This window comes from Pararge aegeria, chromosome 26 (assembly GCF_905163445.1).
Source record: "Pararge aegeria chromosome 26, ilParAegt1.1, whole genome shotgun sequence".
NCBI lineage: Eukaryota > Metazoa > Arthropoda > Insecta > Lepidoptera > Nymphalidae > Pararge > Pararge aegeria.
The window spans coordinates 5754991-5779566 of record NC_053205.1 but is presented as its reverse complement, the minus strand read 5'-3'; the positions used below and the strand labels follow the sequence as shown (position 1 = coordinate 5779566).

The 24576-nt window shown below is 36.9% G+C and overlaps 2 protein-coding genes across 2 annotated transcripts in view; both read right to left on the bottom strand.

The window, feature by feature from the left end:
- Window positions 1-623: 623 nt before the first annotated feature.
- LOC120635278 lies at window positions 624-16575 on the bottom strand. The gene is made up of 9 exons (XM_039906242.1): window positions 16367-16575; window positions 15747-15902; window positions 13214-13339; window positions 10164-10327; window positions 8861-9022; window positions 7221-7979; window positions 5783-5910; window positions 1520-1626; window positions 624-805 (listed from the first exon to the last, which is right to left on the bottom strand). Exons 1-9 carry the CDS (start codon window positions 16490-16492, stop codon window positions 629-631), a joined length of 1905 nt encoding a protein of 634 aa, XP_039762176.1. The 5' UTR covers window positions 16493-16575; the 3' UTR covers window positions 624-628.
- A 2656-nt stretch (window positions 16576-19231) lies between these two features.
- Window positions 19232-24576, bottom strand: part of LOC120635229 (kinesin-like protein KIF3A) — a 70829-nt gene continuing 65484 nt past the window's right edge. The window contains exons 11-14 of the mRNA XM_039906183.1: window positions 24049-24229; window positions 22320-22556; window positions 20329-20448; window positions 19232-19467 (exon numbers count right to left, since the gene is read on the bottom strand). Coding sequence (XP_039762117.1) covers window positions 19336-19467; window positions 20329-20448; window positions 22320-22556; window positions 24049-24229 — 670 coding nt within the window. The 3' untranslated portion in view covers window positions 19232-19335. The remainder of the gene's footprint in view (window positions 19468-20328; window positions 20449-22319; window positions 22557-24048; window positions 24230-24576) is intronic.

Here is a 24576-nt window from a genome sequence, read left to right as displayed (position 1 = left end):
GCACATGACTGAAGCGTCCCCGCGCGCACTGCGCAGTTTTTCGTATAAGTTTGATATATACTGTTTACTATTACGTTAACTTTGGCTCTTCTACTTTGGACATTGATTTAAACATAGTGATTTGACTCGATTTTTGTGTTTGTTGTTATATAGTACGAACTCTGTTTCAACATGTTGAAAAGTGGACGTATAATCAACAGCCAGTCACGCGAATTGGTTGTGAAGTTAAAGGCATACTGAACGAACGAACACTTTACAATACATAATAATATCAATCAAGTACTGATACAAACTTGAATTGATTTATCGTGAGTATCGAGTACAGAGTCTTATGGTTCCATAACTAGTTACTTCGCATTGACAAATGTCAAAACGGGCCTATTACTTTTTTACGACTATAGTACAGGGTATCCTTCCATAGTGAAAAGGGGTTGACGTCTTATTGCCCTTGAACTTGTTTCAATGAAAAATATTGATGCAAGTCTACACGTTTAGTTTTACATAAATAAAATATTGTAGATTGTATATTTTTACTTTTTTATTTTCTTTTTATCTTAGGATATTTCCTAATCTATCAACGCTATAAGATAGCGTTGCTTAATTCGTTAATTGAACTGAAATAAAACATTTATAACGATGTCGGCACATGTTTTGGAGTAGCTGGTCGCAACTTCGTGTTCCGAGCGCCAACGACCCAGTGGCGGTTAACCCTGCGCCTCGTGGCTGCGACCTCGACGATAGGGTGCGTGCTGAGAGGTCTGCCCAGGGTACTGATGACGTCATACGTGGCACAAGGGCGAATGATCTGTGGACGTTTTTTTTATTTTTATTTTAGGTTCTAACTCAGTGGAGGGCAGCTTTTGTTTTAGGAAAACCCGATATTACTCATTTGCCCGACCCGGGAATGGAACCCAGGACTTCGTGATCTGCATTCGAGCACGCTCACCAAATCACCACTGGACCAGTCAGTTAAATTTGCATGAAACAGCTGGTTTGAAATAAGTATTATATACAGTATGTAGGTACTAATAGATTGTTCAACAAGGTAAAGCGATGTCTTACGTTACGGATGCCGGGATAAATCCCAAGCAAACGACGGATTTTAGTGTAACTCCCGAGCGTAGCGAGGGTATTTCATTAAGAATCCTGAGTGTACCGAAAGTTTTAGGGGTGCCAAAAACCATCGCTAGGCAATCAAATCAAGTTTTTAGGGATCTTTTACACAACCTATACTCTATGCTTCGCGCTTCACAGATTCTGGTGAGTGACAGGGATGCCATCATACGTAGGAGCGATATAGCGATATTAAAACGAACATATTTTATTCAGCTGACGTGCGCGATGTTATTAAAATCGTAAAAGCCCTAGGGACTTCATTACAACATTACTTACCCCCTGAATTTAAAGGATGACACGGGATGTATTGACATACTTGACCTTTCAATACCACGCTAAGTAATAAGGCATTGTCTAGCGAGTGGTGTGAAAAGGTTCATACAAATTTGTATGATAAACTCACTCTGCCAAACACGACGTTTTTGAGATCGAACTGCGGCAAAGCCTTGAAGGTGATGTTAAATGAACCACACAGCTCACCGTCGTTTGTGGTACGCATAGACAGTAAACCTGAGATCGTAAATATTATAGTTATTTATTTAATAAACACAACAAAGTTATATTTCATTGGCGTAACAACATAAAACTCTTTTCAAAAACTTTATCTTACGCCTTATTCTACGTTTTTAGTGAAAAAGACACTAACAATAGAAAAAAGGTATTGTTTGAATTATTGAAAGTCAACTGTCAAACCTTTTTTAGAAAAACTATGGAGGGTAGAGGTAAGGAGGATCATCTGAGTATATGAAAAAGTGTCGTCAAAATGTATTAAATTAGGATGGCGCCACATTTGCATCAAGGTAACTCTTAAAAGAAGCGCCAAATATAAATATTGTTAGAGTAGGCTTGAAAAATAAACAAGGAAGTAAGGTTACATTTACCGCAATATTTTGTACAACGTAAGTTGTTGAAATTCTCAATAATTAACTACTTTAGTCGATAAGGACATTAAATTTTTTAACTCGGCATACTTCAATTCATCTACGATTGCTACATTCATACCATACCCTGTGCATACACCAGCGCCATTGTGGAGGATTTTTGAACTGTTATTTAGCGCATACAACTGGACACTTTTTCAACTTTTCTCCCATATAAGATGACTCTCCTTACCTCTACCCTCCATAAGAAAAACTAAAATGTTGGCTATCGCTAACTTCATGGTGTCTGTTTTTGTGACGGTGTGCGCGCGCATCGTAAAAATTTACCCTCACCATTTTTCCCTAACGCGCCAAAAGAAGTATAACTTTAAAAAAGAATCAAAATAAAAACAATAATCCTATCCTAACAACAATTTAAAAAAAAATCTCAATTTTTTACTGTAATAACAAGAAGACTGTCGCCATATCATTATATCAATACGTAGCGCAATATCAATATTAACAGCTTTACTATATATACTTATAAGATTTGTTAAACTAGTTATTGCCTGTGACATCGTTCGCGGTGAATCGTGTATACTGTATGTATTCTCTGACCACTACTATCACTAAAAACATGTCGATCCCTTGCTATTTAAAACACATAAACCGAACCGTACTTCTTCCCGGTACAAAGGCAGCGTGTTCTATTCCGGAATTAATCAATCTCAGTACAGAACTTCAACCAGATTCGTTCTGCAGACAGATTCTGTACTCAGTTGACATATAATTTAGCTAGTGCTGATTATATTAGCCATCTGGACACTTTTTAGCCAGTTAAATCCATATTTTGCATTCTAAACCTAAGTTTCCAAGTTCATTTCAACTCGGTTGGCAGATACAATAATCTTCTTCTATATCTTAATATATATAAATCTCCTGTCACGATGTTTGTCCGCGATGGACTCCTAAACTACTGAACCGATTTTAAATAAAATTGGCTCACCGTGAGCAGTCTGGTCCAACTTAAGAGATAGGATATGTTAGATCTTTAATTATAGTCGCAATTTTATTTTATTGCAAATTATTTGTCACATGTTATATATATATGTATATATATACTACAATACTCACTTAAGGCTAAGCGATACTGAATACTTTAAAAACAAAATCAAACGCAGACGAAGTCGCGGGCAACAGCTAGTATATATATATAAAAGAGAAAGTGTGTGGGTATGTTCCGTATAGGCTCCGAAACGGCTGGACCGATTCCAATGAAACTTACATGGAATCTCCGGATTGACCTGGCTAGTAATCCTGTAAAGTTTGGTGACGATCGGAGCACTCCTATTTTTGAACTGTCAAACTGACACAACAAATACAGCTTTTATTTACTATGATGATATTCTATTGTTGGGTGTACATGGGTGTAGATAATGATCTTCACCCGCCCGAGAAGAGAATAGAAGAGAATGAATACGGAGCGAAATAAATGATTTTATATATTATGAGAAAATTAAAAATTTAATGATGTAAGTTTATTGTTTAAATAAAATAAGCAAAATCTAGCCCGGCGAAGCGGGCTGGGTACGCTTGTACTAGATAAATATACTACGACTATACGCCATCTAGCCCCAAAGTAAACGTAGCTTGTATTATTGGTACTAACAGTGCCTTATTAAACAAGCGCGGGGCCCGTAGCAAATTCTTTAAAAGAGCCCTCGATCTGCTATGGGTTCTTAAGTATAAAGTGGTAAAAAAACCATTCAATTCTCAATACGTAAATTAAATACAATACGTATTTGCTATCTATAGGTTACAATTTTGTGTAATTAATAGAGTAGTAAATTACTATAGGCGATGTCTGTATGCGTGTACGTGTGCGTAACTATCAGTCAGTCATTCAGTCAGTCAGTCAGGCGACTCTAGCTACGTGGTTAATCCGGCACTGGGTACCAAATAAAATGACTAATATGAATTATATAAGTAAATACTTATAATATAACAGACACTGAACCAAATTCATGTTCATCACTCAAAAAAAATCCAGTTTTGGGCATCGAACAAACGGCCTTCTACTCAAAAAGCAGATCCGCTGCCCAATGCTCCAGTCGGCCGTCAATAATGTAGTTTATAAAAACTGCGAGGGCGTTATTTGATGGCAACTTAGATATAGAATCGCTGGAGTGATCGAGTAACAAACATCCATCCAAACTGGGCGCAGACTTCCTCTCTTGACGGCCTGCGATTGGCGCAGTGGGCAGCGGCCAGCGACCCTGCTTTCAGAGTCAAGGCTGTGGGTTCGATTCCCACAACTGGAAAATGTTTGTGTGATGAACATGAATGTTTTTCAGTGTCTGCGTGTTCATATACATCCCTACTAATATTATAAATGTGAATGTAAGTTTGTTTGTTACGCTTTCACGCGAAAACTACTGAACTGATCTTCATGAAACTTTTTATACATATTCTTGGAGGTATTAGAAATAATATAGTATACCTACTTTTCATTGTAGAAAAAAATTACGTAAGATAAAAAAAAATTGTGAAAAAATCTCATATATGAATATAGGGTGTAGATTATGTAGCAGTACGCTGCCTCCCAAAATTACGCGGGCGAAGCCGCAGGGCACTAGTATATTATAAGTATGCAGTACATTATTCATATCAGTCATCTTAGTAGGTAACCAATAACACAAGCTACGCTTACTTTGGGGCTAGATGGCGAAGTGTGTATGTCGTAGTATTTTTATTTATTTTATTTATCTCTCACAGGAGAAACGATTTAAGAGCAAAGCTGTTTGAATGTGGACCCAAAGCGGCTTAAAATTCTTTCTAAGGCTAGGTGGGCTAGTAAGTATTGACAGTCCTTATTAGAAAAAACTATTATCTAAAATAAAGAAAGAAAAATCGTATTTATTGTCACACATTTGTGTAAAGTGTTACATTTGTGAAATAAAATAATTGTTAAAGTATAAAAATTAAAAAAAAAATGTGTGACAAAGGAGCAAACTAAAACGCGCAGCACTGGTTTTCAGCCAGCCCCATTATCTTCGTCGTCACTGAATCCTCGCGACTAAACAATAACAAAATAATCATAAAAAAGAACAATAACATAGAATATAATATATAATATAATATATAAACAAACAAAAGATATTTTTCATTAAAACAAACATATTTACATCGAGAAATACAAAATCATCAAAGAGGTAAATAATAAACAAAATCAAAAATTATGAAATTAATAAACATGAAAATCTAATAACCGTTCCGGGAATCGATTCCAGAGCCTAGTATTCGGTAGTTGAACTTGCGTACCAATCAATACCAGTGTTTTTGAGTAAACACGTGATATATAAATAAGTAAATTATATATGACTAGCTGTTGCCCGCGACTTCGTCTGCTTCTGATTTTGTTTTTTGATGTGGCATTAAGTATTCAGTGTCGCTAAGCCTTAAATGAAGGGTTTGCCGCTGTCCGCTGAGGAGTTCTGTTCTCTTTCTCCAACCACAGTTTGGGCATAATTAAACACATATTATAACCTCTACCGTACAAAAATAATTATTTAAATCGGTTATAATTCGTCGGAATTACGGTTTAAAATCGTCAAACACTTTCATTCCCTCTCCCAAATAAACCGAGCTTAATGTCGGGATAAAAAGTATCCTATATTACTTCTAACACTTCCAATAATATGTGTACAAAGTTTCATGAGGATCGGTTAAGTAGTTTTTGCGTGAAAGCGTAACAAACAAACTTACATTGACATTTATAATATTAATAGGGATAGGGATAGGGATACCTGGCATAGAATGCGAGAAGTGGTAGTTCTCAGCTAAGATGGGTCTTACTCGGCCCTTCTGAGCGTAACATCCGAACCCGTTGTCGATTATGACGTCGCCGCCACTCCAGAAGAGGTGGGGGACTTTTCTGTGGATGTAAGTAAAGTGGCGCGGGGTTATTGTAGATCAGTGCCCAGTTGTCACTCTTTCTACGGGCGCCGTATGAGACGACTAAAGGAATGTTACGGAAAACGGGCAGCAGCTAAAGTCAGCTCATAGTTTCTCCCGGCTGCAGCTAATCTCGCTCCAGCTTCTATCAGTGAGATTATTATCTTCCTCAACTCGTAGGACAATTCGTTGGTGGATGAGAGTGATTGTAAGTTTGGCTGGCGTGTCATATTCTAAGGGTTGGGTAGGGAAGCTGTTGCTGCGACTATAGCTGCTGGTTGAGGAGCTCTGACAGCTCCAAAATCCCACAGAGTACCTGCTTCGGGTACGCGGCGTTCTATAAGTAATAACTCCTCATGCATTATGAGGCAACCGAACCCGTTGTCGAATATGACGTCGTCGCCAGTCCAGAAGAGGTGGGGGACTTTTCTGTGGATGTGAGTAAAGGGGCGCGGGGTTATTGTAGATCAGAGCCCAGTTGTCACTCTTTCTGCGGGCGTCGTACGAGACGACTAGAGGAATGTAACGGAGAACGGGCAGCAGAATCCTCGTGCTAGTACTACAATCTACAAAGATCACGAACCCATCTGCCCAGAGGGGTGATCATGAGCACACCCTCGCTGTTAGTTTTTACAGGCTTTTATAGTCTAAATATATAGTTTACAGGCTTATAGACATATATCAGTCTGATACTGGTGCAGACTGAAAATCAGCGCTAAGCATTGTTGCTAATGCACAGCATAAGGCTGAGTTTGCGGCCATTTGCCATATTGTTAATATTAATTAAAAATAAAGGATTTTTTTTAATTATAATTATTTATTATTATATAGGCATAAAGATTGGGTGTAGCGATTAGGTGAAGGAAAACATAGTGAGGAAACCTGCATGCCTGAGAGTTCTATATAATGTTCTCTAAGGCGGTGAAGTCCATCAATCCGCACTGGGCCAGCACGGTGGCCTTGACCCCTGCTCATTGTGGGAAGAGATCCGTGCTCTGTAGTGGGCCGGTAATGCGTTGATGTGATGATGATGAAGTAGCGAATAGGATACGCGGCTTAAGCCGTCTGTAAAGCTATACATTGGTCATTGAGCTGTACCTACTACTCGCTCGCTTAGCAGTGATCAATCAGGTAAAATAAACCTAGATGTGGCAGACCTACATTCATACAAAGCAAAAACATTGAAAAAGAAAGGCATTAAATTAAAAAAAAACACTTAGAAATTTATTAAAATATCCAAACAACATAAAACAAACAAAATCCAAAAAGGTCTAAAAGCGCATTCAATGCCTCTGATTCGAAGTCGACGGTGCCGTACAGTTCTCTCGCCTTTCAGAAAACTGATTCACAGCCAAGCAGTACTTCTCAGAGTGATACGTCCTTGATATTTGCGAGAGTAGAGGACTCCCATGAGGTGAGTTTAACCAAAGGGACGCGCTCCCAGACTGCCCCACCATTGCTATAAACGCTATCAACATCCTAGTGTTCAACAGACCACGTTGAATCTGAGGCTGTTTCAACAACGTCTGGAGTATGACCCCTTCGGGAAGGCCGTCCAACAGTTCAAACACACTGGATCCTCGTTCCCCGATCAACCAAGACGCTGCAGCTGGTACATTGCATCCAGTTGAACGCAGTGCTTCCTCAGCATCTTCGAACGAAAACCCTAGATTCCTCAATGCAGCTATAGCTTCTGGGTTAGGTGGTTCTAGTATTCTCCTTCTCCAAGACCGGAACTTCCCCAAAAATCGCTCCAAGCAATCAGCTCTTTTATACAAATCGTTACTGCCAGATGTATCTGGATCGGAATCCCTAACGGTTTCATTATTAAGTTTTGCAGCCAACTCTTCAGGAGTTATAACTTGAGCTACGATCCTTTGGGTGCGCTTGGGTTCGTCTAAAGCTGCTGATAATTGAGCTAAAGTCAGCTCATAGTTTCTCCCGGCTGCAGCTAATCTCGCTCCAGCTTCTATCAGTGAGATTAATATCTTCCTCAGCTCGTAGGACAATTCGTTGGTGGATAAGAGTGACTGTAAGTTGGGCTGGCGTGTCATATTTTCTGGGTTGGGTAGGGAAGCTGTTGCTGCGACTATAGCTGCTGGTTGTGGAGCTCTGACAGCTCCTAAATCCCACAGAGTACCTGCTTCGGGTACGCGACGTTCTATAAGTAATAACTCCTCATGCATTATGATCTCCTCTTGAGCGAGGGTGAGGAAATCGTGTAAGGTTGTTGATTCACATACTCTCACAATTTTGAAACGGCCAGATCTAGTTTCTCCTGTAGGATAGAAGTAGTCCACAGCACGATTCTTCACCTCCTCGATCAAAGTGTCTTCTGAAAAGCTCCCGGTGAACATCTGCCCTTCGGGACTGACGATTTTCAGTAATATATCAAATGCCCCACTTAAACCAGTGTCGGATACTAGCATTTTCGGACCGCAGTGTAGAATCCTGTTCACTTAATATGCTGAACAAGATCAGAAAGAAAAATATGCTGCTAAAAAATAAAGTTAAATACAAAATAAGTTTTAACATACTTTCTTGGCATTTTAATTTTTAATTTGATATCTTTGGCAAAAAGGACAAAGTGTCAAGTCACAGGTTCATCTTTTATTGACAAATTGTCAACGCATGAGTTCTTTTCACCTTTTAAGTCTTTTTAAAAAAGAAAATTTAAATAAGGTTGTATATTTCGAAAACACCAGCAGACAATTTTATTTACTTGGTAAAGTTTATGAAATTATAACAAAACACTCCTGTAATGGTGGAAGTTTTAGAACATTTGAGAGCTGTTACTTCGAAAAATATGACTTAAAACGCACATAACTTAGAAAAGTTAGAGGTGCACGGTCCTCCGAAAACAAGTCAAGTCAAGTCCTAATCACTAGGTTGTCACCGCATACGACTTTGACTTTGACAAATGTGTTAATACCAACCTAAAAAACCTCGTCCCCACATAGCCGTATCCCAGCCCGTCTCCATCTAGCAGTTCCAGGAACAGCCGACAGGTGTCAGGGCACACGTCCGTGAACAGTTCCGCCACCAGCGTGCCAAGCTGCGCAGCATTGCGCATGCGCAGTGTTATGTAAACCCTGCGTAAATACGTAAGGTATATTCAACTCTGGTCTTATGACATTGTAATCAGGTTGACTTACTTGACTTGGTTGATTGACCTCTCGCGTTCGAGCGCAACGGGGAGATGGTGAAGTGCGCGTGAAGTATCTTTCTTCTAAGTTTTTTTTTACATCGTGTAAGCAAGAATTTAAAAAATAGTACATTCGCCCAATTTAATATTATCGGACCGGCTTCCTTTTAACCTTAATATTTCAGTTATTTCGAAACCAGCGTTTAAGTCATGATTTTAATCATAAAGTAGCTTTTGCCAGCGTTCTTCGCCCGCTTTTATTAAGGTCTTTTGCAAATCTTTTTCATCGGGATTTCAATTGTTTTTCTGGGATAAAAAGTAGCCTATGTTACTCTGCTTCCTTTAATCCAGACAATTGGTCGCTTAGTTAGGGCGTAAAGGAAGGACAAACAAACAAACAAACACACTTTCGCATTTAAAAAAGCTTACGACAGCGGGCCTTAGTTATAGGAAAAAAGGTTGGATTTGCTGGAAGATTTGCTTTTTTTTGGTTGGTAAATCCCACGGCAAGGTGGTTATGACGGGCTCGTATCGACTAAAGGACCAGGGTGTTCCAACCAGTCGCCTGAACGACCGCACCACGGAAACACTTTCGCACACACCAACGACTGCTGGAAGACCCAAGGTCTCTGTTGTGAAAGCGAATGTGCGAATGCAGTAATACACAATTCACTTTCCAATAAACGGTTGTATTAGAAAATACAGCTGGTTGGCGCAGTGGGCAGCGACCCTGCTTTCTAAACTCGAGGCCGTGGGTTCGATTCCCACAGCTGGAAAATCTTCGTGTGATGAACATGGATGTTTTCAAGTGTCTGGGTGTTTATCTGTATTTTAGAAATATTAATTCATAAAAATATTCATCAGCTATCTGAGTACCCACAACACAAGCTACGCTTACTTTGGGGCTAGATGGCGATGTGTTTATTGTCGTAGTATAGAAAAATAAAAGAGAAGAGATTATAATTTACACCACACAGATTCGCGACACCTGATTTTCGCGGAGTATGGCAAAGTAAGCTTAATTTTTATAATTATCAAATTTGCTGTAGGGATAAGCTAACCACTGTAGATAATTTAGTAGAACGAACCTAGGCCGTTTGACTCCAGGCGAAGCCGCGAAGGCCAGGTCATCCATGGTCTCCGGCGAGGAGATTGGAAACAGCACAAACTTGTAACAAGCTTGCTGAACCATATCTCGCTTATTGCGTTGCCAGTCGACATCGAGACATGCTGTTGTCACCACGCGTGGGCCCTGATGTGAATAATGATTACGAGGATCTCGCTGGCACAGCAGAACGTTGTGTTTTAAGTAGGAAAACCCGGGATCGATAGGACAGGGGCAAGTTGATCAATTTCTAATTTATTTTCTGGTGTGATCTGGTGGGGCTTTAGACATGGCTGGTTACCACACTGCCGTCGAAGGCGTGCTGCCAAGCAATCTAGTGTCACGTAGAAACCGATAAGGGGTATGCATCTAACATGACTGATATCCCCTAGGCGTCTTAGAGTACCTACATCACATAAACTTGTAGGTGAATAAAAAAAAAGTATTTTTAAACATAAAATATGATTCCTAAGGAAATGTTGGACCTACCAATGCATAAGTTTAAAGAATGTTTTAAAACACATTTATTACAGCGAGGTTATTATACAATTGATGAATTTCTTAATGACAAGGTTGCTTGGAAGGATCCGGCTCCGCTTTCATCTCTCACAAGATAGAAAAATGAATGTTAAAATGTAAAATGTAAATTTTTGATGTTGGAAAAGAGCAACTGCTGAGTTTCTTGCCGGCTTCTTCTCGGTAGAATCTGCCTTCCGAACCGGTGGTAGAGTCACTACAAACAGACAGACTTGACGTTTCAAAAGTGCTTATATTATGCCTACTTGAAATAAATGAATTTTGATTTTTTTTTAATTTGAAAACCAGCGTTTCTGTGTTACGGTCTAAAGAGCGTGGTTGCCGGTGTAATAACACGTCTCAGGTTGACGGACACAGGGCGGGAGGTGTGAGGAAAACGGACAGGAGTTCCTTGCGTGTCCTGTGAAGTATTGCTCTGTTTATAAACGACGGTTTTCCACAACACCGTCAGTTCGATGCTACAGTTTTTTTAACGATCGATGTATCAGTGAACATATGCAATGTTTTCTTTGTTTTGTTTCTCATTTCTCAACCATTCCATAAAAATGTGCCACAGCGAAGCGTGGCAGGTTACAACTAGTTATTATTATAAAAACAAAAAGCTATATTTCCTATTAGCATTATATATTAATTTTATACATACTCTCCGTAAACCCTATCATAAACGGCTTCTTATACCTACGCACTTCACCAGTTATAAAGAAAAGAATAGAATAAAAAAACTTTATTGCAACACAACACAATAGGCAAAACACAAGGTTAACAGTAATAGTCCTTAGTGCCAGGGCGGCCTTATCACTAAAAGTGATCTTTTAAAGGCAAACTGAGCTTATGAAGCCAATAAAAAAGTGGAAAGAAGCTCAAAATGCCCCCAATATTCTACAGCTAGAGTTTTTTTGGCAGAACGTTTGCGAAATAAAAATCAATGGTACATAGTTGCGACTCTACAAGGGATAATATAGCACATTGTACTTTTAAAAATCATTAGGTACTACATAATTTGTGACTCGAAGGATACCTGCATATCGTCTGGGAAAGGTGCAGTTGTGGGATTGAGTATACGCTTTTACAACATGATTCCTAAGGTAATTCTTGACCTACCAATACATACAATTAAAAATGTGTAAAAAAACATCTAATACAGCGAGGTTACTATACATTTGATGAACTCCTTAATGACAAGGTAGATTGGAAGCAGCCAGCCTCGCTCTCATCTCCCGCAAGATAGAAAAATGATTGTAAATGTTGATGTTGGAAAAGAGCAACTACTGAGTTTCTTGCCGGCTCTTCTCGGTAGAATCTGCTTTCCGAACCGGTGGTAGGGTCACTACAAACAGACATACTTGACGTTTCAAAAGTGCTTATAAAGTAGGACTACTTGAAATAAATTAATTTGAACCTACCAATGCCTACATACTAATTTATGACCATTTCTTGTAAGTCGACTGACATGAGGCTACGTACGTAGCCTACGCGTCAATTTGATGGAAACAGGGAGGCATGTTGCAAGACGTACTCCTTGGATACCCTGTGAAGTATTGCTCGATGGTTTTATCATCTATTTAGTCCGTCAATTATTACTATAACAAAAAGAAATAAATAATAATAATAAATATACTACGCCAATACACACATCGCCACCTAGCCCCAAAGTAAGCGTAGCTTGTGTTATGGGTACTAAGATGACTGATGAATATTTTTATGAATAATATACATAAACTCTTTTCCAATATCCTTTTCGAACTTCCACCAAAAAAATCTATAGGGATACTAAAATAATGAACATTCATCAATTATATATATATAGCACGTGCATCTTTATTAGAAAATCAATAAATAAAACAATCCACACTAATATATACTACTACTATACTTTCACAAAAAAGAAAAATAAAACTCGTCGAGTCAGTTTCCTTACCTTACCTAGAACAAGAACGAATTATGGTAAAAAAATCCCTTGCCTTTGAAGGCGCCAAATTTTATAATAAAATACCTATACTCATAAAAAATGTAAACTCATTCAGTGTTTTCAAAACTAAATTAGCTTCTTATATATTAAGTAATACCTAAAGACGAATACATAGAATGAGTAGATAATAGTAAAATTAATTAAAAATTTAATGATGTAAGTTTATTGTTTAAATAAAATAAAGCAAAAACTAGCCCGACGAAGCGAGCTGGGAAACTAATACACTAATAGTAAATAATAACTAATAGTAAAATTGAATTTAGTTTAGTCTAATGGCGAAGTGTATTAATTTATTATAGAAAATTAAGTTTCCTATGTAAGTGACTTAGGCCTTTTTATGGGAAGAAATATCTTTAAACCTAAACCTAAATACTTAGAATATACATACAAACACCCAGACATTGAAAAACATTCATGCTCGTCACACAAAAATTTTCCAGTTGTGGGAACCGAACCCACGGCCTTGGACTCAGAAAGCAGGGTCGCTGCAAACTGCGCGAATCTGCCGTCAAAGAGAAGATACTCACAGTTTTAGAGATACGTTTATATATTTGTCGGTTCTGTCGATTTATTATTTTACACGAGTCCTTTCTATTCTGGTGGTACTGTTTGTTTCCTGATGGCATTACCGTCCAGCGACTGTCGACTTTACCCTGCGGACAACAGATGATGGAGAGGATCTGATGAAGATTGACCTTTTGGTGAACGCAAGGGCCCACTCGTATGGTTCCGACAAACACTAAATGATGTTGAAAAATCTATTATTAATATTAAACATAATAATAAATAAATAAGGTAAAAGTCTTAAAATACCTTGATTCAAAATTCAAATTCAAAATTTTCTTTATTCATAGGCCTGTCACAGGCACTTATGAAGCGTTCATACATATATGTTTACATAATTTTAAGGGCATGGTGATACCTTCGTTCGCAAACTTAAACCTAAAGCTACGAGGGTTCCAAATTTTTTTTATTTTTTCTTCAAAAATAAAAATAAATAAAAAATAATTCAAATAAAAATTCAAAATTCAAAATTAATTTATTTCAAGTAGGCCTAGTATAAGCACTTTTAAAACTTTAAGTCTGTCTGTGTGTAGTGACTACCACCGGTTCGGAAGGCAGATTCTACCGTCAGCAGTCTTTTCCAATATCAACAATTTACATTTTAAAATTCATTTTTCTATCTTGTGAGAAATGAAAGGGTAGCCGGATGCTTCCAAGCAACCTTAGAAAATCATCAATTGTATAATAACCTCGCTGTAATAAATGTGTTTTAACACATTCTTTAAACTCATGCATTGGTAGGTCCAAAATTACCTAAGGAATCATATTATAAAAGCGTATACTCAATCCCACAAATGACTTTCTGCCGCTTTCGCAGACGATATGCAGATGTCACTAATTTATGACAATTTCTTGTAAGTCGACTGTCTATATCCACTTTTTGTTTATAAAGACTAATATGTTGTCTTACAAATTCTATATTGTTATAAGTATATTGTGAGGCTACCGTAAGGATACCTCTTTCTTTAAATTTTTCACGGAGGGATTCACGTGATTTAAGTTTATATATTGACCGTTGAAGCAAGTGATATTATAATTTCTTAAAATGCAGTATGTCTGGCTTTATCCGGCCTCGCAACGCTATGCACGAATAAACTTAAAAAAAAACCAAATTCATAACCACCTCCGTGAAGGAAGTCAATTAAAAAAGGGTTCGAGTCAGGGTTAAACCTTTTTTATCCATCCTCCAGGTTCCGACAAGAAATCCCATAGAAGGCAAATAGTTGTCCTAAGGATCAGACATAAGCAGTGGGTAGAAGAAGAACCAAGTCTCGTTTGATTAATTGAACCAGTTTTGAGACCCAATTTATAATTCTGATTTCTGATGGATGCCGATAACCTGAGGGGTTTCTACGGCGTCACCGGGGGGGAGTGGGGTTCGCCTTGAGAAGATTCCCAGGGCTCGAAGACATCGGGGGAGGTGGGGGACGTCGACCTGAGGGTGACTCGGACCTCGGCTCGTTTCGACGTTAATCTGATTGTTGGTGGACTTTTGGACTAATTTTTATTTTGACCGTGACCGTGGTAGGGGTCCACGTCCGTCGAGTCGGTCGGTCGTTGGCGGTCGAGTCGGTCGTAAAAAATAACTGAAACCAATACTACAGTCCAATTCACAGCTAGGAACAATGAACAATAAAATTCAGAGATGAATAATAAATAACTCTGAACATTATTACATTAATAAAATAAGCAAAGTATTCCAATTTATTTTATTTTATACCAGCTTTTGTTGCCCGCGGCTTCTTACGTTCCTGTACCTGCGGGAACCGTACAATTTCCCGGGATAAAAAGCAGCCTATATGTTAATCCAGCGTAAAATTTATCTCCATTCCCAAATTCTGTCAAATTAGTTTAGTTGATTTTGCGCGAAAGAGTAACAAACATCCATGCATGCTTCATCATAGTAATTAATATAGTAGGATAGAATAGTGTTGCAATCAATTTATTTAATTAGTTTAATTGAGCTTATTCAGTTCTAGTTAAACAAATAAATAATACCAACCTTACAGCTAGAGGAATAATAACTGTGGACGGACTATAGTCCGTCTCAAAATTTGAAAAAAAAAAAAGATATGTTTTAGCAATCCGACGACGGTTATAAAGAATCAAGAAGGAAGAGTGCTGAGGTATGAAAAATGTGCGACATGCTGAAGTTCTGGGTACAAGAAACTAAAATTTAAATATTACGGATCTAAAAACACTATATGTATTTGGTTCAAGAGACAGTTTTTTTATTAGGTCACAATTGGGGCTTTTTAATGGGGGCAATATTTAATTATTTAAATAAAACCATCCCAATTTTTTACTTATTTTTATACTTACCATTTTTTTTTGGTTTGGCAGCACTGATCGAGAACTTCACCCAACCTCTAACCTTACTTAGCGTTTTCATTTTTAATTACATATTATAAACTTATTTTGTACTTTATTTTATTTGCTGCGATCATGAATTCCCAGGGAGCTATGAATTCCCTACTATAACAAATGCAAACTTACTCCGCTCATATAAGTGTTAGTAATTCCGCAAAGTATCTTTACGTTCTCATAGTACAAATCGTTAAGATGTTTCGTCCATTTTGGTAGGTGCCGCGACATCCTCTCGGCGTCATACCTTGGGGATGAAGTATCTACGACCGGCCTCACATGTCCAAACTATAATAAATTGTTATGAGCCTTATTTTAGGTATTATGGAACTACAGCTATCTATGAAAATACCTTTATTGCAATAATTATTGCCATAGTTAAATATTTTATAAAAAAAACATCGATTGTATACTCATTACTACTCATGGTGCTTTCACTTATACGGTTGTCAGGAAATAAGAAACTACAGCACTTTATCTTTCATTAAATCTTCTTTTTCTACAAAATATCGTTTGTATAATACCCAAAGTGCTTTCTCGATACTACATAATCTGTGCTAAGACTCCAGATTGTCAAATAAATAGCGGTAAAAAAAAACACAACCCGAATGAAATCAAAAAAAAGTTAGTATCGATGAGTACACAAACATTGTTTTTTTAAAACATTTAATTTAATCATAGGTTGTTTGCCGGGGATCGAATCCTGGCTCCACCACTACAAAGGTAGACAAGTATAATGGTTCGAAAGATACCTTATCAACACGTTTTTTCGATTTATTTTGTAATATAGTTCCATCAATTTCGGGAGGCGGTGATGTATACTTTTTAACAGAGTCTTTGGACTGCACTTTCTCTAGAATAGCACCTATTAAAGTCATTGTGCACTTTTATTGTGATACAAAAAAAATATTAGGATAAGACTCCAAATTTTGATTAGCTAAAACACAAAAATAAGGAATAAATACGAAAATCTATGAGGCTTTATGGCATACTTCAAATTTTTTGTCAGGGTTCCTTTTTATTGCGTTTTTAAACTGGGCACTTGACTTGATTTTTTAACAATAATGGATCATTGACATTGGTATTAAGTAGAAGTTTCTACTGGATACTTTAAGAGGTTACAGACAAAAAAGGCCTTGAGACGCGAACGAACAAACATACAACAAAAGTCTGCGTCAAAAGCGCAGCATGTCCGTTTTTGATTAGTATGACCGTGAAGTGCTTTCATTGAAGTAGGTACAAATTGGAGTGTCATTGAACACTGAGAATCACCTGATGTTCGTTACATCATCGAGTAGGTAGTATTATCTACAATGTACAGACTTCTACAGAGTTGCAGTTGAAACTCTTTTTGCGTCAACTTTTTAATAGCATGCAATATAATATTATATAAATAAGCAAAAAAACCTTAACTTTCTAGTGTATAATTCTACAAGTCACACCAATAAGTTGTTATCCGTAAAATATGTAATCCGCCATTTTGTAGCGACGGCAAACTTGGACGATACCCGACTAATTCGAATTCGAATTCGAAATTCAAAATAAAATTCATAATTCAAAATTCATTAATTTCAAGTAGGCCCAGTTTATAAGCACTTTTGAAACGTCATGTCAGCTGAATCCTCTTTATCTCTCTAAGTCTCTCTTCAAATTAATGAACAATATTTATGCGTAATCGTTGACGAAATTGATCTCGTTATAACATTAATTTGTTTATTTAGGACGCAGGCAACAGCAGCAACTAAGGTAAAACAAGGTCTTGAACAGGAGGGTTTCGCTAAAGTTAAATGAAAGCAAACAAGTGTTAAGTGTATAAAAAGTTTAATTGGTATTAAAAATAAGTTCACACAAATCAAAATATCAAATTGTATGCAACATAAAATTAAAGTATTTTTTTTACTAGAAAAAATATAATTTTCATAGTTAATTTTTTAAAGAAAGTGACATCAAAACTACGTTTTTTCTAGGTTTTTGAAATAACTTAATTTAAAAGCAATTTTCGAAACTAATAACTTTCGATCATATATTTTTTTTTGACTACATAAAGATTAAATACTGGTTAGATATTGGGGTTTTATTATAAAGATTACATTGTACCAGCCGGGAATAAGAAAAACCCCCGTGCCACGGAAAGCACGCTAAGCCGTCCGCCCGGTTACTAAAATGAACTAAAATCCACAAACCCGTATTGGAGCAGTGTGCTGGGCCTATGTTCTAAAAACCATCTCTCCCATGAGTGCCCAGCAGTGTCACTTTAATAGGCTGAGAGTGTGTGCGTACGCGTGGGCGTGCGTATGTGTGTGCGTGTGTGTATGTATGTTGCGTGTGTGTTTGTTTGTGTGCGTGTGTGTGTACATGTGTGTGTGTGTGTGTGTGTGTGTGTGTGTGTGTGTGGTTGGATGCGTGTGTATGTATGTTCGTGTTCGTGTGTGTGTCGTTTATTATTACATTATAATACTGAGAATAAAGTGACTAACATACAAAATAAATCACTGGAATGTGACTAGCATAGTTTATATTAAATAATATATAAAAAAGCAGGCATCCGTACAAGGACACAGTCATATAGATTCTTAACTTAAGATCACCATAGCGACTTCTTTATCTACCATCAGTAATTAATTCCTAAAATGATTTGAATGAAAGAATGCATTTTTTGGAAACAATTCTTATTTTTTACTTTCTTAAGTTCTGTCAAAAGCCCGAGCCAAAGAATAGTAGGCAAATTTGAGCTTTAATTAAATGCATACAAGAACCATTTTACTCCGATGTCCAAGTATGTCTATACTCATAAACAACTCGTTTGCGAGAGAGCAAATGTTGTGCTACGGTTACTAATTTTTTTCTTTTTTTTAGTAAAATTTCTACAGGAACGACTAGGGAGTAGGGCAAATATCGTAATCAATTAGGATTATATATTACCAATATTTTCGAACGGATCAATTGTGAATAGCAAAGTGAATAAATATTCAACAGTTTACAAAAAAAAAAATTGCAAAGTTTAAATCTCTTAATATACTTGTTCTTTTTTATTATTTTTGTATTTAATAAATTGTTAATACATTTTCTGACGATTGCGACTTTCTATAATATTCAATGGCAAGGCTATCTTGACATGTGCTGATCTAACCTTAAAATTTCTACTCTCAATTATTCTTTTTAACAAATTAAAATATTTTATATAATGTGAAAGTGATATTAATGAATTTTAAATAGAATATAAAATGAAATAGTGAATATTAAATGAAATGGCATAGTCCCAGGGAACATTTTACTCTTTCATCAATAAATAATAAATGAATGAATACACTTTTATTTATACAAGAAACAAAATGTAGTTACAGAGACATAAATACATATCAAGAGAGTACAATTTGGTGGCCTTATCGCTACATAGCGATTTCTTCCAGGCAACCAATGGCGTAAAAGGAAAAAACATAGAAAAGAGGTAGGTGGTGCAATAAATAAGATTTAAAAATTATACAAATATATATATATATATATATATATAAATATATTACATATAAATACAAATAAAATATATAACATAAATATCTATATAATAATAAAAGTTTTACTTCTATCGCGCGTAAAGGTTACACGAATGCACTTTTTTTTTTTTTTTATTAAATGCAATAGTAGCAATTTAGTCTGCAACGTTCTGAAATGGAATATAAAGGATTGTCGCTAGGTGATCCTACGCTAAAATCTCACGACCTATTTATTGCCGCTGTCGCAATGCCGTGTGCGGTCTGGGCACGGACGACGTGTGCGGTCGCGCCAGGCGACTGGTGGCGCGACCACTCACCGCCGAGTAGGACACATAGCGGTCCGACAGATCTGGAGGCTCCACCTGTATTTAGAAAAAAACATTATAGAAAAATATTAAATGCGTAGGGTAACATCCGGAGCAACACAAAGCGCAAAATATACCTTCTATTGTATACAATATTTGAATGAAGTATTTTAAACACAGCCGGTTGGCCCAGTGGGCAGCGACCCTGCTTTCAGAGTCCAAGGTCGTAGGTTCAATTCCCACAGCTGGAAAATGTTTGTGCGATGAACATGAATGTTTAAGTGTTTGGGTGTTAATCTGTATATCAAAAGTATATTTTATGAGTAATATATTCATAAAAGTCAGCTATCTTAGTACCCATAGCACAAGCTACGCTTACTTTGGGGCTTGATGGCGTTGTGTGTCATCAGTGGCGTGCACTTCGTACATGCACAAAAGCACTGCCTACCCCGATTTTTTTTTTTTTTAAATAACTCGTATTGGTTAGGAATTTTTCAATTTTTATACCTGGCAGCGTTAGTAATTTAAGAGATTGAAAGAGCCGCTTTGCATGATTGCTTAGGACCTAGGGCATATCAACAAAAAAAATATATATATATATATATATATACTAGCTGTTTCCCGCGACTTTGTCTGCGTTTGATTTTGTTTTTAAAGTATTCAGTATCGCTAGGCCTAAAATGAGTACATAGTATATATATATATATATATAACATGTGACTTTCAATTAATTACAGACAAATAATTTGCAATAAAATAAAATTGCTACTATAATTAAAGATCTAAGCTTTCCTATCTCTTAAGTTGGACAATACTGCTCACGGTGTGCCAATTTAATTAAAAATCGGTTAAGTAGGTTTAGGAGTCCATCGCGGACAAACATCGTGACAGGAGATTTATATATATTAAGATAATTACGTGTACGGCGCTCTTCTGGTGTTGAAGGCGCGGCGCCATGTTGTTTCCTGTGTAGGCAACGCACTTCACTTGCCACTCGCCCAGCTGTTCGTTCCAGTGCACGTATTGCTCGATCAGTGCCTGTTGATAAAAAAAAAAAAATTACGATCGCGTCATATTACTTCTTCTTTGGCTTTTCTAATTTATACTCAGACAAATGATATAAAATGAAGAAAATTACCAGTGCGAGTTACGAAAAATTTAAGGATAGGCTTTTTATAACTCATGCAATGCATATACTTTTGTATTTTTATAACTCTAACTGGAGATTTTTTTCATTTTATATCATCTGCATACCCTCTGTGCACGTCACTGAGTATAGGTGTGCCAAATCGGCACGTTATCGTGACATATTAAGTATTGTAGATTTTTTCAAACTAATAATACTAATAATTTTTATTCATTCAGAACATATGAATTTCTACAATGAGCTTTCAGAAAAAAAGCTCAATAATTCAGTAATAAGCAATGTTTTTTCGAAGTTATACTTCTTTTGGCGCGTTGGGGAAAAATGATGAGAAGAAATTTTTCGATGCGCACCGTTACAAAAAACAGACACCTGAAAACTGAAGTTAGCTATAAGGTTTGACAGTGTACACTTTCAATTGTTAAAGTCTGCGGTCTCATTCCGGTGATTTAATTGTACATGAATCTCAAATTTTAATGTTGAGTGAAACTTGACGACTTCTGATAATGAATCTATTAGCATTTCAAATTTAATTATGTTTATTATGTCCATTTCTTTAATTATGTAGAAACATTTTTTATGTGATATTTAAATAAACTTTATTTAATTAGATAATGCGTTATAATAAAACTTTCAATGTATTAAACACCTTTTTCCTATTGTTAGTGTCGTTTTTTTTACAAACGTAATATAAGGCGAAATTTAAAATTTTTACAAAGTCTTTTTATCTTGTTACGCCAAAGTAGTATAAGTTCTAACGCGTGTACATAAGTCTCTCTCTCTCTCTTCGTCTCTCGTCGTGTTCCTCATTGCTGAGGGTCGTGACCCCTTCCACTTACAACTTTTTGGACGATTTTGTGCCATTTGACTCTGCTTTGAGCAACGTTTAAAGCCGTATGCACATTGGTGTCGAGAGCAGTGCGGATTTGATCCGACCAACGAAAGTGTACATAAGTACACACACCTTTTTTTCTACGTACAAAGTAAATATAATTATTTATATATACTCGCATATAAAACGAAATGCGTACTTTACATCTTATATTTGTGAATAGTAACTTGTGTTATTATGTAAACAATCTAAACATTCGTTTTTGAAGTAAAGTTTTAAAAAAAGAAATTTAAAAAAAAAATCAAAATTCAAAATTCATTTATTTCAAGTAGGCCTAATATAAGCACTTTTGAAACGTCAAGTCTGTCTGTTTGTAGTGATTCTACCAACGTTTCGGAAGGCAGATTCTACCGAGAAGAAGCCGGCAAGAAACTCAGCAGTTGCTCTTTTCCAACATCAACAATTTACATTTTACATTTTAACATTCATTTTTCTATCTTGTGAGAGCTGAAAGCGGAGCCGGATGCTTCCAAGCAACCTTGTCATTAAAAAAATAACAAGAAAAACATATATGTTGAAATAAATAACAAACGACCAAAATAAAAAAAATATATACTTTATGAATATGATTTACTTATTTTTTTAAGAACATAGTAAAATTTAGAAACTCCTCATTTTTTTAAAGCCGGTCTCTATTAATTTTATTCCAATAATTAAATAAAACACAACCCGCTACAGCTCTGTACTCAGAGCCCTGACTGAGCCCGGACGTATGCCGTTTATCTCCCTCTACTGATCCTATTGCTGGTCAACCATTAAACGTGACACAGCTGGTACTCACTTAAACTCTTCACTGTGTTCTGACTCTGTCAAGAACTCTCTCTTTCTCTCTATACTGCTCCCATTGGTGAACAGCCAGTCTAAGTGACTTACCTGGTACTCCTTGGGTATATATGCGTCCAGCACCAGGTCAGCAAGCTGGAGCTCTCTTCTAAGCGCCCTGACTCCGTCGAGGATGCCCTCCATCTCTCTCTGCTGTTCACGTTGTTGGTCAGCCAGTTCCGCTTTCGCGGAGTTGAGGAGTTGTACCGCACGTTTGAGCTTGCGAGTTTTAGCAGCGTTCTCTTCTTGCAAGCTCGAGTAACGTTCTTCTAGGTCGAGACGTTCAGCCTAGAACAGTAATGGAGAAGGTCTTTAACGTTTAACCTTTATTAGAAGAAATTTTACCCGGCTAAGTTTGCTGTGGGCTCTTCTTAGACCGGGGCGCTTTTGGAACCCTCGTAGCTTTAGGTTTAAGTTGGCGTACGAAGTTATCACCATCCCCTTACAATTGTGTAAACATATATGTGTGAACGCTTCATAAGTGCCTGTGATAGGCCTATATGAATAAAGAAATTTTGTAAATTTAAAATGTATTTAAAAAATTCGGAACCGACAGGATTTGAACCTGTGACTCTCGGGCAATCGCGGCCGGAGCGGTTTCACCAATTAAGCTACGGCTCTCCTACCGTCGATGCCGAAATTAGTATATGCCTTTCACATCAGTCTTATAGCGACTGTAGCGTCATCTAGTATGAAACGTTGCAGCTATAAGACTGATGTGAAAGGCATATACTAATTTCGGCATCGACGGTAGGAGAGCCGTAGCTTAATTGGTGAAACCGCTCAGGCCGCGATTGCCCGAGAGTCGCAGGTTCAAATCCTGTCGGTTCCGAAATTTTTTATATGCATTTTAGATTTATAAAATTGATAATTCCTCCAAGTGTAGGTAAAAACACTAATAAAAACTATAAAAGAAATTTTGAATTTGAATTGAGAATAAAAACCTGAAGCAAATCAAAAACAAGGTTGAAACGTTATTATACTCAGGATACGTACAAAAACTGCAAGGCGGACGTTCGTCCAGATAATTCCTACAAGTTCCATTAATTAACTTAAAGAAATATTTTCTTTTTTCCTTACTTTAAATGTTATTTATTAATACGTTGGTGCAACTCTCTCGAACGCAATAATCTAATTAAGATTAGCGTAATGTAATCGAGATTTGAACAATAATGTATTTTTTATTCATAATAAACAAGATTTTTTTACTCATTCTGTATTAAGTACTAGCTGTTGCCCGCGACTTCGTCTGCGTTTGATTTTGTTCTTTGATGTGGCGTTCAATTTAGTTGTAGTTCTAAGAAAATTTAAAGTATTCAGTATCGCTTAGCCTTAAATGAGGGGTTTGCTGCTGTCCGCTAAGGAGGTCTGTCCTCTATCTTCAACCACATTCAGATCTACACAAAGTTTGGAAAAAATTAAACACATATTATAACCTGTATAGTAAAAAAATAATTATTTAAATCGGTTATAATTTGTCGGAGTTGTGGTGTAAAATCGTCAAACACTTTCAAGAATTCTAAAACTTACAAGAATATGTGTAAAAAGTTTCATGAGGATCGGTTAAGTAGTTTTCGCGTGAAAGCGTAAAAAACAAACTTACATTGACATTTATAATATTAGTAGGGATAGGGATAGGTAAGTAGGGATATTTCAGTTTTGAAAGAACAAAATAATGTGCATTTTTTGTGTGACTGTTTACTGGGTTGAATGACCGCTCGTCTTCGATCTCGCACTTAGGCTCTTCCAACAGCGCGGTGTATTATCACGGATTATTTACCTCTTTCTTTTGCAGGTCTTGCTGCAATCTCAATTCGTTCAGCTTCCGCAGTTCCAACTCTTTAGCAGCCTGCTCCAGAAGTCTTCTCTGGCTGTCTGCTTTGTCCAGGAGGTTCTCTCCGCCGACCAGCACCTTGGATTCCAGGCGCTGGAGTTTATCCTTGAGTTCCTCCTGTTGCTTCCTAGAAGAGAATAGTTCATAGAATTAAAAGAAAAAGAAATTATTAACTTTGTTCAAATTCAAAATTCAAAATTCATTTATTTCAAGTAGGCGTAATATAAGCACTTTTGAAACGTCAAGTATGGCTGTTCGTAGCGACTCTACCACCGGTCCGGAAGGCAGATTCTACCGAGAAGAAGCCGGCAAGAAACTCAGCAGTTGCTCTTTTCCAACATCAAAAATTTACATTTAGGACTATCCTTATAGTTTTCCTGCAAACAATTTTGAAATACCGCAAAAAGAATTCTTGGTCGGCATTTATAGATTTTATACAAAATGTATGATGTCTTTCGGCGCGGCAGGTTTTTC

Bases quoted from the DNA above. Each gene is read 5' to 3' on its own strand.
- LOC120635278 (XM_039906242.1), bottom strand. From the start codon at position 16,492: ATGACTTTAATAGGTGCTATTCTAGAGAAAGTGCAGTCCAAAGACTCT. The intron at 13,340-15,746 runs GTAAGTTTGCAT...TGTTGTCCGCAG, and splicing joins CTAACACTTATATGAGCGGA to GGTAAAGTCGACAGTCGCTG. The intron at 9,023-10,163 runs GTTCGTTCTACT...GTATTTACGCAG, and splicing joins CCTGGAGTCAAACGGCCTAG to GGTTTACATAACACTGCGCA.